The sequence below is a fragment of the Pseudophryne corroboree genome, chromosome 2, assembly GCF_028390025.1.
Source record: "Pseudophryne corroboree isolate aPseCor3 chromosome 2, aPseCor3.hap2, whole genome shotgun sequence".
Classification (NCBI taxonomy): Eukaryota; Metazoa; Chordata; class Amphibia; order Anura; family Myobatrachidae; genus Pseudophryne; species Pseudophryne corroboree.
In genome coordinates, this window is record NC_086445.1 from 433,683,455 (window position 1) to 433,699,148 (window position 15,694).

The following is a 15,694-nucleotide window of genomic DNA, read 5'->3' on the forward strand; positions in this document are numbered from 1 at the left end:
CTGCAGCACTGATTGAGCAAACAAAAGGTTCCAATCAGCCAGGGTATCAAACTTGTAGAGCATATCAAAAGTGTTTGAACCCGACCAAGCAGCCGCTCGGCAAGTTGAACCGCCGAGACTCCTTGGGCAACCGCACAAGAAGAACCCATCTTCCTAGTAGAATGGGTCTCCACCGACTTTGGTAACGACAAACCAGCCGTAGAACAAATAGAGATAGTCTGGCGCTATGGTTACTGTGAAAAAGTGCCTGCAGCTATGTTCAAGGTTTGGTTCACAACCTAAAAATGGAAAATATACAGAAAAAAGAAGAACAGCGCTGGCACTTTTACACTAAAGGTGTTTTAATTAATTTCATATAACATATTAAAATGCATCCTTCATATCCATAACATATAAAAACAATAATATTGTATATTAATTAAGATATATATCCCACCGGATAATTCCGCTTTATACACCAAACCAGAGAAAGCTGTTCTTTGTTGATTTTGTATAATTATATACAGCTGAATTTAAAGCTGGATGTTATTGCTATATATGCTTTTGACAATACATCATAGCCGCATAGATGTTATCAGTCAATAGAAATGTCCAGCTGATAGATATTTTTCCTCCGTTATTATAATAATCAATTATCCGGTCAGTTAATTTATGCAAGTTGCAGTTCTTTTCACAAATGCATGCAGCTAGTAGATTATACCTTCCAGATAAGTTTCATCACACTATTAATTTTTCGGTAAGTGTGAGTTATAATTATTATGTTTTGCGGTTAGAGTTTCTAGTGGTGCTGTGCACAGATGTATAATTTTGCACATATCACATAGATACCTCTCCCGGCTGTCGCTTCCAAAAACAGCCTTATCCGGAGTCCACTGCCTGGTGGATAGCAGGTATATTTTCAGATGTTTATCCGCAAAAGTTTATCAGATGTTTATCCGTAGGTATTAGTCTCTCTGGCCGGCCAGTAAGATATGAAGGTGTCTCACCAAAAGCTCTCTAACAGTGCATCAGTGTCGCAGTGGACTCCGGATAAGGCTGTTTTTGGAAGCGACAGCCGGGAGAGGTATCTATGTGATATGTGCAAAATTATACATCTGTGCACAGCACCACTAGAAACTCTAACCGCAAAACATAATAATTATAACTCACACTTACCGAAAAATTAATAGTGTGATGAAACTTATCTGGAAGGTATAATCTACTAGCTGCATGCATTTGTGAAAAGAACTGCAACTTGCATAAATTAACTGACCGGATAATTGATTATTATAATAACGGAGGAAAAATATCTATCAGCTGGACATTTCTATTGACTGATAACATCTATGCGGCTATGATGTATTGTCAAAAGCATATATAGCAATAACATCCAGCTTTAAATTCAGCTGTATATAATTATACAAAATCAACAAAGAACAGCTTTCTCTGGTTTGGTGTATAAAGCGGAATTATCCGGTGGGATATATATCTTAATTAATATACAATATAATTGTTTTTATATGTTATGGATATGAAGGATGCATTTTAATATGTTATATGAAATTAATTAAAACACCTTTAGTGTAAAAGTGCCAGCGCTGTTCTTCTTTTTTCTGTATATCAGCCGTAGAACAGACACGCCGAATCGTATCACAGATCCAGCGTGTAACAGACTGCATAGACGCAGTCGCCCCAAACATGCTGGAAACATACCAGACAAACAGAGCCTCTGTTTCCCCAATCTGAGCCAAATTGGAGACCTAAATATTCAAAGCCCTGACTACATCGAGAGACTTTGACTCAGCTAATGCCTAAGTAACCAACGGCATCAAAACAGGCTGATTTCTGCGAAAACCAGAAAACATATGTGTCAGAACTATTATCCGAGTTCTCAATTCCTCTCTATCCACATGGAAGATCAAACAGGGCTCTTGTGAGACAAAGCCGCAACTTCGGACACCCGCCTTGCGGACGCAAAAGCCAATATCATGATCACTTTCCAAAAGAGAAATTTTAACACAACCTTTCAAAAAGGTTACAAACAATGTGACACAAGAAAACGCAACACTACGTCAAGGTCCCACGGTGCCAACGGGGACACAAATGGAGTTTGGATGTGCAGTACTCCCTTCACGAAGGTCCGAACTTCTGGAAAGGGTGCTTATTCTTTCTTGAAAGACAATTTATAAGGCCAAAACCGTACTGAAACGGAGCCTAACTTTAGACCTGTACCCACACTTGCTTGCAAAGAATGGAGAAGAACGACCCCACTGGAAATTTTCCGTAGTAGCCTTCTTGGATTCACACCAAGACACATATTGTCATCAAACACAGTGGGAAGGCTTTGCCAGTACTTCTTTTCTAGCCTGACGAAGTGTGGAAATGACCTCACTGGGAATAGCCTTTTTGGCTATGATATGACAGTCAACCGCCACGCCGTCAAACGCAGCCGCGGCAAGTCTTGATACACGCCCAGATCTAGTTGTTACAGTTCTCACGTAGAGGAAGAGGCCATGGATCTTCTATGAGCAAATCTTGAAGGACTGGATACCAAGCCCTCTTTGGTTAGACCGGAACAATGAGGGTCACCTGAACCTTTGTTCTTCTTACGTTTATCACCTTCCAAAGAGTGAAAACGGAGGGGACACATAGACCGACTGAAAACACCCATGGTGTCCCGAGGACATCCACTGCTATAGCTTGAGTGTCCCCTGACCCGGAACAATCTCCCTGAGATCTCTCGTTGAGGCGAGACGCCAACATGTCGACTTGAGACACTTCTCAAAGACTTGTCACTTCAGTGAAAACTTCTCGATGACGACTGTATTTCACCCGGATGGAGATTGCGTCTGCAGAGGAATCTATTTCTCCATTGTTCACATCCGGAACGAAGACTGCTAATATAGCGTTTACCAGTCTTTCCACCCATCGGAAAACCTTTTTCGGCTTCTGCCATTGCCGCTTTGCTCCTTGTTTCGCCCTAGCAGCTTGCTTACACTACTGCTGTCAGGTCCCCTGACAGAGTTAACACGTGCAGATCACGAAGCATATGTTCATTGAAAATGGCTCTTAAGTCAAGAAAGCTTATTGCAGACAAGCTTCCCAGTCTGACCCTTTTTCTCTGGAAATACTTCTCTTGCAAGGACTGCTCCCCAGTCTCGTAAATCTGCATGCATGGACACCAGGATCACATACTGGATTCCTAACCCTCGTCCCTCTAGGGGGTGAGAACTGAGCAGACACCAAAGGAGCGATATCCTGGCTATTAGGCTTATAATCCGCATGTGTAGGCGAGACCCGGACCACATTTCCAACTGGCCCCGTGAAAACCACCCTGGCCGTTGACCTGCTCACCGAAAAGCCTCTTAGGCCGCACCAACTCCTTCATCAACGGAACATATTGATGGATTGTCACTGCAAAACTGATCCGATTCTGAATCCTCAGACCTCTTTCCACAGGAAACACAGAGCCTCCACCGTTCAGTATCTACTCTGATACCCACCTCCGACATCTGCGTCATTGGGAACAACAGCTATACCCTGTGTTGAAGAACAGTCAGAGAGAAACAACGAGTTGCACCACTAGTTTCATGACCTCGCCTTAATCAGGAGAGCGTCTCAGTACATAATAACAATGGGTCTTACTATTGAAAGAAACCCAGAATACTGACATCACTCCGGTGACATGGCAAAGACAACCTGGATATCAACCTAGGTAAGCTAAATGTGGGGAAAACGCATTTAACCCCTTTTCTACCTTTACGTGCTGAAGCACCTTCATAAGTAGAAACTTTATATTCCAAAAAAAATATATATATTTTTTTTGGATAGCAGGACAATGCCCTGAACCTGACGCAACTCTAGTATGGCATCGCGTACTACCTCCCCTTCCAGAGGGGAATCGCTAAGATCTATTCCAAAAAAATCAGTGAGGGGAATCATCTGTAAACCCCAGCATGTCTTCTATGAGTAACTCCCAGGTCCAAGTCCAGTCTCGGACTGACTGAAGAGTAGTAGACGAATTCCCACCGGAGTGGCCTCCAGTCAGATAGACCCATCAACATGCGGTGGATGTGGTAGACAACAGACAACAACATCCGCTTCTGCGAGCCTAACAAGGCTGCATAACTCTTACCTTCCACAATCTGCACCGAACAGGAAAAAAGAAAAGTATCAAACCGGTTAAAATAACAGCATCCCACAACCGAACGCGTCCCCAACCGTTGTGAGGAGATCCAACTCACGTAGACAGACTTACCCCCGGTATCTGCCAAGATTGACCGAACCGAGGCCTCCCCTGCAGCGGTACACCGTCCCAAGGAAACACTCCAGTATCTCTCGGATTCAGCCTCAGCAATTCTACTGCAGACGCACTGCAACCTGTCGCCATGTTATAGAAAAGGATCAACATAAGACACATCCCCTCTTCTATAGGGTAAATCTATCGGATGCCTTTCCGAATACCACATTCCCCCCATGTGCAGGCAATGTACATAACTTCAAAGTAAAGAATAAAATATCACTTAGCTTCCTGTGTCCGATCCTTTGCTGCAGGGCCCTGAGTCGACCAGGAGTTGACTTTCGCAGTATTCTATCCACAGCGGGAAAAGAATAAACATTCGCTTCTTTCTGACACCAACTCGTCACGGCCGACCTAGAGCTTTTCCAACAGAGCGACCAGCACATGAGAAGGAATACTAATATTTCAGCATCCATTAACAATGTAATATGAATACAAATAATGTAATACACAACTACACACATATCCCAAATATATCTATATATATCTATATAAATCTATATATATATAAATCTATATATCTATATATATATATATATATATATACATATGCGGATTATCCGGAACCAACGGTTCCCTAATGATATTAATGTGTTCTGACTGTGTATGAGCATGTACTGAAGCCCCAGTTGTGGATCTATCAGGAAACATTATGGTTGACAGAAAATCTAGTATTCGTCGACAGCAGGGAGTAGTAATCATGTAAAATAACATACTTGTAACTCCGAGGGGACTGAAGGAAGATACATAATAAGTTCAATAACACCCCATTACATGTACTACCATGTCTGCGCACGAGCTAACATAGTATACAGGTATAGGTAGTTACCGCATGTTAATTAACACCCAGTAATAACATTCGGTGCCCCCCACATACTACTGTGTCTCCCATACAGAGTTTACTTTTGACAAGTATACAACTACCGACATGCTGACACTGCATATACAGCCAACAGTAGCCGGCAATGTCGACTGTGATCCGCATAAATGACAGAGCACTCACCCCTGTCGACCTATGTCGACTAAACTATAGTGGGTATCCGACAGGGAACACACAGATATAAATACGTATTTATAAGACACAGCATACAAGCCCCTTTGTCTAAAACAGTGCTATCTGTCTCTAAACAGCACTAAACATTGTTCCCCCTCATGCTTTTGGCGGGGACAAGCAAGAAAATGGTGTTGTATCTGAAGTGAGGGCTAAGCCCCCCCCCCCCCCCGGCACGCTCCAGCCCGCAGAAAAAAACATCTTTTTGCATGCCAACGGGGGTCCCTATTATACAGTGTTAAGACACTGTATAGATACACTATCACCCCCATAAAGTTTTATATACTCATTGCTGCCCAGGGCGCTCCCTCCCATGCGCCCTGCACCCTCGTAACAACCGTCGGCGTGTGGGAGCAATGGCGCGCAGCGTGACCGCTGCGATATCTGGCGGGGGATCGTAACAGTGCCCAGGAACAGAGTCTGCACTTATTCCAGCCATATTAAACACTTCTAGTAACTTGCTGCCCAGAGCGCTCCCCCCAGTGCCCTGCACCCTGTGAGTGCCGTTGGTGTGCGGGAGCATGGAGCGCAGCGCGACCGCTGCGTGTTACCTCCGTTACTGAAGTCTTCTGCTGTCACTGAAGTCTTCTGTTCTTCACATACTCACCCGGCTTCTTCCTTCTGGCTTCTGTGAGGGGATTGACGGCGCGGCTCCGGGAACAAGCAGCTAGGCGAACCAAGTGATCAAACCCTCTGGAGCTAATGGTGTCCAGTAGCCTAAGAAGCAGAGCCCTTGGAATAAGAAGTAGCTCTGACTTCTCTCCCCTCACTCCCACGATGCAGGGAGCCTGTAGCCAGCAGGTCTGCCTGAAAATAAAAAACCTAACAAAGTTTTTTAGAGAAACTCTGTAGAGCTCCCCTAGTGTGTGACCAGTCACTCCTGGGCACACAGTCTAACTGAGGTCTGGGGGAGGGGCATAGAGGGAGGAGCCAGTTCACACCCAGTCAAAGTCTTTTTAGTGTGCCCAAGCTCCTGCGGATCCCGTCTATACCCCATGGTCCTTATGAAGTCCCCAGCGTCCTCTAGGACGTATGAGAAAGTACAATTTAATGTAGATACATACCTTCAGCCACCATTCCATAAAGCATTAGCAGAATCCAACACCAAGGGGTGAGCCCCTGATAAAGGTGTTGGTTTACACTTCTATTACAATGTCTTTGTTCAGGCTGACAAGTATCTACTATTGCTTTACGTGGACTAATTGTTAGAAATCAGAAAGGCAAGCAACCCGCACTCCTACGGGATATTTTGAACTGTCAGAAAGTAATGTTCAACAATAGAATGTTCAGAAAGTAATGTTCAACAAGAGGTGCAGCAGGGAAAGAAACTGGGTTCAAAAGAGCCTGTAAAAGTTCAAAAAGTTCAAAATTGTATGTGGCAAAAGGACGGAAAGTGTGTATGAGCAGAACTATAAATGGTCTCTCTCTGTCCTGAAGGATGTAGTTGCATCCCAACTGAGAGGGTGCTGGTGGTCAGAAGTCTGGATGCTGGAATCCCAAAACCTGTCAGAATGCCAACGCTGAAATCCCGAATGTACAGATGTAGCTACGTTAATCGTGGCTCCGTCTGGACTAGGTGTGCCCTCGCGTTGCTGGGAACAAATGGGACGCACATGCATCGTAGACGCGCCCCATTCACTTTGAATGGGAGCGTCTGTGTACGCTTGGCGGCAGGCTCAATGAGCGTGGCTCCATCTGTATGTATGTCGGGGAGGGCTAGGGTTAGGCTGCGAGAGGAGAGAGAGTTAGGGATAGGCTGTGGGAAGAGAGGGTTAGAGTTAGGCTGCAGGAGGGTTACGGTTAGTTTAGTTCAAGGCACCTGTTGGGATTTTGACAGTCGGGATGCCGGTGTCTGTATTCTGACCACCGGCATCTTCACTGCTGGTATACCATATTTATCCTCCAGCAGAAAACATTATACATGTGAGAATATTCTCTCAACTTACATATCTACTTTTCACAAAAATCTATTTGGATATATTCTATTTACATACCCAAGATACCTGAGCATGACGGCAGATGATCATATTCTTGGGAAAGTCTATTTAGTTTGACATCACTTGTTGCTCTTCGAGTGGGTGGTAAAGGGGCTTCTAAACAATGGTCTGCAACATAAGAAAACATGTATACCACAATTATAGAGGTACATTAATTAACAGTTGTATAGAAAACAAAAACAAAAGAGTGTTGGGACTATTTCATTATTCTCACGTTTTTCATACACTTTCACATGTACTTTGTAGTAATAAATGAATTTGCATTTTAAAAATATAACCTTAATTGCAATGTACAGTGCATCAAATAACAAACTAAACCAGAAAAACGATATACCTATTTCTGACTGGTGTCTCATTCTATTTCGGCAATAGTCACCAAAAGATAAATAACAGTCCTAGGTTAGGACAATTCCATTCCAACTAGGGGGGTGATTCAGAGTTGATCGTAGCTGTGCTAAATTTAGCACAGCTACGATCATCCACACTGACATGCGGGGGGACGCCCAGCACAGGGCTAGTCCATCCCTCATATCAGGCCCGACCCCACCGCACAAGTACAAAAGCATCGCACAGCGGCAATGCTTTTGTACTTGAAGAGTAACTCCCAGCCAGCACAGCTCCTGCGTGCTGGCTGAGAGTTACACGTCATTGTGATGGTTGCAGTGGTTGCATGTGACGACACACAGCTGCTGCGGCCCGCCCCCCCGCACAGTCCGGCCATGCATGCGTTGGCCAGACCACGGCCACAAAACGGCGGCCAAACACCGCAATCAGGCAGAGGCGACCGCTGGGCTACGACAGCCGACGGCTGTCTGGCATACAGGGCGCATGCGCACTTCTGACCTGATCGCTGCGCTGCGATGAACGGCAGCGTGTGATCAAGTCAGAATGACACCCTTAATTCCAACCACAACAAATTACTCTTCCCCCATTTTTCTCAGGCACTTTCCAAATGAATAAGGCCATATTTATAAATATTTCCAAACCCAAATCACTCTACTTACCTGCAAGATCAAGGATCGTTTGTAGGCTATAGATGCAGTGTGCTATTAATGATTTACAGCTGGATATATATCATGCAATTAATATAGAAATCGTCATAGGAGACAAATATACAAAATTGATATAAAAATAACAATCAGTGAGACCTTGATTAACTGGCCAATTGGGCTTTGAAGAGTGTGTGCACACTACCCATTTAGAAAAATCCAATAAAATAGTCTCAGCAGGTACTGCAAAATGACGTAATGCTGCAACCGATGGGGTGTCTATTTAGATACAGCTCCAATCTGCAATGGCGCACTATCGAATGGTTATCTGCAACACCATCAGACTTCTCAGCTAACTTATGGATGCTCAAAATGTCTGTTGGAATCTGGCTGCCGGGGTAAGAGGAACTGCATCTTCAGATGTAATCCCTTACTCCAGCACAATCCCTATACACCCAACGACTGGAGCTAACCCCCTTATTAGAACTGCATGGATCTCTATGTGCAGTGTGTCTTGGAAGCATGAGCACAAGTAAAACATTTGACATTTGCACCCAGATCTGAATAAAGCCATATGTCAGTTACTTTAATGATATTTTTTGCATTTATTTGATTGTGACCAACGTTACTCAATCTTTTGTGCAATTTATGTGACATTGTTATAAATAAAATATTAAAAATACAAAAAAGTTATAGTTTATCAATTACAGAAACTTTTACTCCAATTATCATTTATTGGCAAAATGTGTTTAGTTACTTACACTAGAATACGTCCATTTGTTAGTATGATCATTTGTCAATTTACTATTTTTTAAATTTCTGTATTTATTTTGTATTTTTGGATGGTTTATCTTGTACATTCTCCATTACTTATTTATACTCTTATTCTAGAACAAGAGCGTCCAATCTTGTTCCTTTGAGTTCCATATTAACAAAATTACTTTGAACGGAGGGCTACAATTTGTTTTCTTATCGTCTGCCCCCCAGCACTTAAGTAAGGGTTCTTTGATGATAAAATTATATTTGGCAGCCCAGAATCATTCCATTATGTGCCAGCTAAGGGTTCCCCTGCTATGCCAGCTAAGGGTTCTCTCTGAACTGATGTGCCAGCCCAGAGTCACGTTGTGTTACTTGCCTCTCCTACTCTGTGTCCCTGGAGCCTACCCATCTGCTGCTGCCAACCCACTGGGTCTTCTCGTTTATGACTGCACTCTGTCACATGCAACTGTACATGGGGACAGACAGGCAATGTCACGCTGATGCAGAAGTCTAAACTAAATCTGTCCAGACTTCAGAAGAATCCCAGATGGGTTGGGGGCCACACACTAGAAGGCGACAGTCTGCATTTGGCCGACCCTGTTCTATACATTATTATTTGTTACACCTCTAACTACTATGTTTTGCAACACTAAAAATTATTACTGTAACCATACCTATACCCATTGTTTTACCACTTATATTTATATATGCTATCCAATAGGACAACTTCTTCTTTCATAATTCTTATATCTTATTAATATATTTGCATGAGACATAGTAAGCGGTAAACCACTCTCTTGGTCTCATGGCTCTAAAAGCTCTTTCCCTATTTCTATCTACACATTTTCCTTCGTCCTCTACCTGTCTGTGTCCCTGTATCTGTACACCTCCTCGCTTGGAAAATATTCTCTGCTTTGGTGTCATTCTTGACTTTCATCTCTTTCATTTCTCACATCAAATTTGTCCTGCTTTCACCTTTGTCATTTTCTCTAGAATTAGATCATTTTTCGCAATGGATGCCACCAAAACCCTCCTACATGCATTTCCCACTCCTTTAAAACCAGTGATATGGCAAACTCCTCATATCTTACCTATTTCAATCTATCTTTAATGCTGCTAATATCATGTAACAGATGTCACACGGTGTCAGCCTTACCCATCTGATAACTGCTTCATTGGCTCCTCATCCACCACAGACTGCAGCGCAAACGCCCCACACTCTCATATGAAGCTCTTACTTCACCCAGTCTTACTTCTCCTACTTCATCCTGTTCACACTCCCTCCTAACCCTCTTTGCTCCGACCACAGCCTCACCTGTGCATAGCTTCTCTCAGTTCCAGATCCAAGACTTCCCCAAAAACTCTCGAAGGCACTTCCTCACCCTATCAGACTCTCTACAAGCAACCAATTTAATTTTCAATCTCTCTGCCCACCCACCTACTCTCTGTACCAGTTCACCCTCATATTTACATCCCTCCCTCAAACTAAACACCTTCATGGGTCTTCTTCCCTCATTATCGTCTCCTATCCATAAGCCATGTGGTACCATACAAATCAAAGAATATAGTAGTAATATATTATTCTGTTAGATCCCGACAGACAGAAGACCGACAGCGGGATCCTGCTGGGACAAAATACTGACACATTCCGCCGGTAAGTACTGGGGTTAAGGACCAGGGTGGAAAGGGATAGGCTGAGGGATGGGGATGGCTAGGGTTAGGCGGTGGGAGTGATGGGTATGGTACTGTATACGAGTAGGGTTAAAATACTTACTTTGATGCGTCTGCGGTCCATCTTCTGACTGCCGGTATTTCATCCCCAATTACTATTTTCAATTCATTTTATTATACTCACCCCATTACTATTTTACACAACATAATCTAGCACTTTATCTGGTTCATGATCAATCACATTGCATGATTTATTGTCCTTTATAATTTAACCTACTCTGAGGATGAGTTTCCACAGGTTTACTCAGGACACATTGAAAGGAACCACATTGGGCACCTCAACAGTTTCCCATATAACATGCACAAACTCCACCCAGCACTTAATGGTAACAAAAAGTATTGCTAGGTAACAGTTATACTTAGTACCGTTCACATACCACCTTATACCAGCAAAGGGCACGAGAAGCTCATCCTACTACAGTATCAAGATAAAAATGCAATATACATATATATATAGATATAGAGAGAGAGAGAGAGAGAGAGAGAGAGAGAGAGAGAGAGAGAGTGTCAAACAGGATCGGTGGCACTCAGGTAATGAAGCAGGCTGAATACAACAGGTAATGTCAATGTTTCGAGACCTTTATTGTCTCATCATTAGGACATGATGACGAGACAATAAAGGTCTCGAAATGTTGATATTACCTGTGTATTCAGCCTGTTTCATTACCTGAGTTCCGTCAATCCTGTCTGACTATTTTGGGCTCCTGGCAGGGGTTCACCTGCAGAGTGCACTGGGGCGGCTGTTCCGTTCATATAGACTATAATTTATATATATATATATATACACACACACACATACACACACACACACACACACTAGCTGTTCTACCAGTTCTTCGCACGGGAGATTCTGATTTTCACGGTTATACATATACATGAGTGTTAATAATTTGGTAAATCTATAGAGATGTAAATACGAGACATCTTTATGTAAGTTAATATTAATCCATGGTTCTTGGCGTTACCCGAAGAGTACCCGTGGCAGATACGGTAAAAAGGGACAGGGCCATTTTTTTTGTTTATTAAATTCTACACACTGGAGGTGCAATCCAAATTTTGATCCGCTTGTCAATTTGGGCATTATCGATCACGCAACGCATGACGTCATTATGTCAACCCCCCTTTCATCCCCTTAGGGGAGGTTTATTAAAAATCTAATAACGTAGTTTTCCTATTTACCACCTGAAGAATACTTATGTTAAATTTCAGCTTCTTATCATATTGGGAAGTAAGAGAACTAGTGATGAGACAGTCGGGTCAGTGAGTGAGTAAGAGCTTCCGCATATTATATTATATATATTTACTTTATGGGGTATATGCAATTGCGGTCGAATTCCCGAAATTGTCGAATTTCGGGTCATTTTCGACCAAAAAAAAAATTCGCCTATGCAATTCAGTGCTTTCCGACCAAAAAACGGACTTTCAAAATTCGACTTTTTGAAATTCGAATTTTTGCAAATTCGACTTTTCTGCAATGATACAAGTGCTGCAATTCGACCAAAGCATATTCAATTCAAGTTTGGAAATTCGACAGCAGTGCTTTTAGACAGCAAATTCGTCATTTTCAATCCGCCACACTTTGGAGGGTGAAAACAATAAAAAAAAATTTAAACATGTTTTTTTTGGTTTTTTTTTTTTAGGAATAGCATATCTATTTATATTAGAAGGGATTAGGTACTTTTTTTTTTTTTTTGGAGGCACAAATATTATTTATATATTTTTTAAAATATTATTTTTTTTAATTTTTTTTTTTATTGCTGGAACGGTAAAATCCTTAAAAAAAATGGCGTGGGGTCCCCCCACTAAAGCATAACCAGCCTCGGGCTCTTCGAGCTGGTCCTGGTTCTAAAAATGCGGGGAAAAAATTGACAGGGGATCCCCCGTATTTTTAAAACCAGCACCGGGCTCTGCGCCTGGTGCTGGTGCCAAAAATACGGGGGACAAAATGAGCAGGGGTCCCCCGTATTTTTCACACCAGCATCGGGCTCCACTAGCTGGACAGATAATGCCACAGCCGGGGGTCACTTTTATGCCGTGCCCTGCGGCCGTGGCATTAAATATCCAACTAGTCACCCCTGGCCGGGGTACCCTGGGGGAGTGGGGACCCCTTCAATCAAGGGGTACCCCCCCCCAGCCACCCAAGGGCCAGGGGTGAAGCCCGAGGCTGTCCCCCCCCATCCAATGGGCTGCGGATGGGGGGGCTGATAGCCTTTTGTGATCATGAAAAGATATTGTTTTTTCCAGCAGTACTACAAGTCCCAGCAAGCCTCCCCCGCAAGCTGGTACTTGGAGAACCACAAGTACCAGCATGCGGGAGAAAAACGGGCCCGCTGGTACCTGTAGTACTACTGGGGAAAAAATACCCAAATAAAAACAGGACACACACACCGTGACAGTAAAACTTTATTACACACTGCCGACACACACATACTTACCTATGTTCACACGCCGACATCGGTCCTCTTCTCCAAGTAGAATCCACGGATACCTGAAAAGAAAAGTTCAATATACTCACCTCAGCCATGGTCCAGAGATAAATCCACGTACTTGGCAAAATAACAAATCGCAAATACCCGACCACCGGACTGAAAGGGGTCCCATGCTGACACATGAGACCCCTTTCCACGAATGAGACCTGTCAGTGACAGCTGTCACACAAAGGTCTCTAAAGCCAATCAGGAAGCGCAACTTCGTTGCGCTCACCTGATTGGCTGTGCGCTGTCTGAACTCAGACAGCTCATCGCACAGCCCCGTCCATTTTATTCAATGGTGGGAACTTAGCGGCTAGCGGTGAGGTCACCCGCCGGTCAGCGGCTGACCGCGGGTAACCCCACCGCTAGCCGCTAAGTTCCCACCATTGAAACTAATGGAGCGGCTTTGCGATGCGCTGTCACAGCTCAGACAGCGCACAGCCAATCAGGTGAGCGCCACGGAAGTAGCGCTTCCTGATTGGCTGAAGGGACTTCAGTGACAGGAGTCACGTGATGTCCCGGCATTCGGGAGAAAGGGGTCTGATGTGAAAGCATGGGACCCCTTTTAGTCCGGTATGGAGCGGGTGTTCGGTTTGTTTTTTTAACAAGTACGTGGATTTATATCTGGACGTGGATGTACCTCTGGACGCTGGAAGGTGAGTATAATTTTTTCACAGGTACCCTCGGATCGTCGGAGACCGTGGCAGTCGGCGTGTCAACATAGGTAAGTATGTGTGTGTCGGTAGTGTGTAATAAAGTTTTACTATCAAGGTGTCTGTGTACTGTTTTTATTTGGGTATTTTTTTTCCAGTAGTACTACAGGTACCAGCGGGCCCGTTTTTCTCCCGCATGCTGGTACTTGTGGTTCTCCAAGTACCAGCTTGCGGGGGAGGCTTGCTGGGACTTGTAGTACTGCTGGAAAAAACAATATTCTTTTCATTATCACAAAAGGCTATCAGCCCCCCCATCCGCAGCCCATTGGATGGGGGGGGACAGCCTCGGGCTTCACCCCTGGCCCTTGGGTGGCTGGGGGGGGTGGACCCCTTGATTGTAGGGGTCCCCACTCCCCCAGGGTACCCCGGCCAGGGGTGACTAGTTGGATATTTAATGCCACGGCCGCAGGGCACGGCATAAAAGTGACCCCGGCTGTGGCATTATCTGTCCAGCTAGTGGAGCCCGATGCTGGTGTTAAAAATACGGGGGACCCCTACTCTTTTTGTCCCCCGTATTTTTGGCACCAGCACCAGGCGCAGAGCCCGGTGCTGGTTTTAAAAATACGGGGGATCCCTGCCCAATTTTTCCCCGCATTTTTAGAACCAGGACCAGCTCGAAGAGCCCGAGGCTGGTTATGCTTTGGAGGGGGGACCCCACGCCATTTTTTTTTCCGGGTTTTTCCCGTTTTTTAAAATCGCGGCAAAATCCGCCAAATCGGCCGATTTTCGCCCGCGGTTCTGGCGAATCCGTTTTTCATTGAATATGGTGAATTCCGGCAGCCACCTTCCGGAATTCACCTGTCGAATTAAGTCGAATTAAAAAACGGCGATAATTTGCCGCGATTCGCCGTGAATTGCATATACCCCTATATGTTTATATATTAACTACAGTGGGACCTAAATTGCCCTAAAGTTACCAAAAATAAAAAGGCTTAAAAGTCTACAATATACTTAGATGGATAAATATCTTATATATTGGCTGATTTCCCCAAGTATGATCCCTTGTCAGCAAAGACCAGGAAAATAAAAAAAAAATGTGATTCATGTTCTGACCTATGAGCTGTGCACTGGATAATAAGAAAATCCAGACCTGATGGGTCCTCATCTTTTGATAGGAGCAATCAGCAAGATGATACTAAGTGCTTTTAAAAGGACGTGTTATTGGCATTTTTATTTAATTACTAAGAACCCATTGGAAGCTCACACTAGAAGCTGAACACACCTGAGGAAGTCATTTTATGACGAAATGCGTTGGGTGATACAATATTGTGATCAGAAGTGGGCTGAAAACGCTGTTAACAAGCTTGCCCTTTGTAAGGGTGACCGCAAGTTTTAACGGGTGGTCTTCAGTATGCCGGCTGTCGGGATCCCGGCGAACAGTATACCGCCAGAATCAAGGACAGCCGGCATCCCGACACTTATTCTCCCTTGTGGGGGTCCACGACCCCCCTGGAGGGAGAATAAAATAGCGTGGCACACGTAGCGCGCCACCGAGCCCGCAAGGGGCTCATTTGCGCTCGCCACACTGTCGGTATGCCGGCGGTCGGGCTCCCGGCACCGGTAATGCTGGTCGCCGGGAGCCCGACCGCCGGCATACCATACTACACCCATTTTAACAGTATCTGTCTCAATGTACAGGATGCATGTGTGCGGTAAAGTACATTTTAAGTGTATTTTAGAATAAAAATTATGTATCAAATGTAA

At 44.1% G+C, this 15,694-nt stretch overlaps 1 protein-coding gene across 8 annotated transcripts in view; it reads right to left on the bottom strand.

The window, feature by feature from the left end:
- Positions 1 to 15,694, bottom strand: part of CBLB (Cbl proto-oncogene B) — a 394,231-nt gene that overhangs the window by 17,433 nt on the left and 361,104 nt on the right. For 5 of the 8 annotated variants that reach the window (XM_063953613.1, XM_063953612.1, XM_063953610.1 and 2 more), the window contains one exon: positions 7,325 to 7,435. In XM_063953613.1, the coding sequence (XP_063809683.1) occupies positions 7,325 to 7,435 (111 nt within the window). The remainder of the gene's footprint in view (positions 1 to 7,324; positions 7,436 to 15,694) is intronic. The other 3 variants (XM_063953611.1, XM_063953616.1, XM_063953618.1) reach the window with 1 other exon arrangement.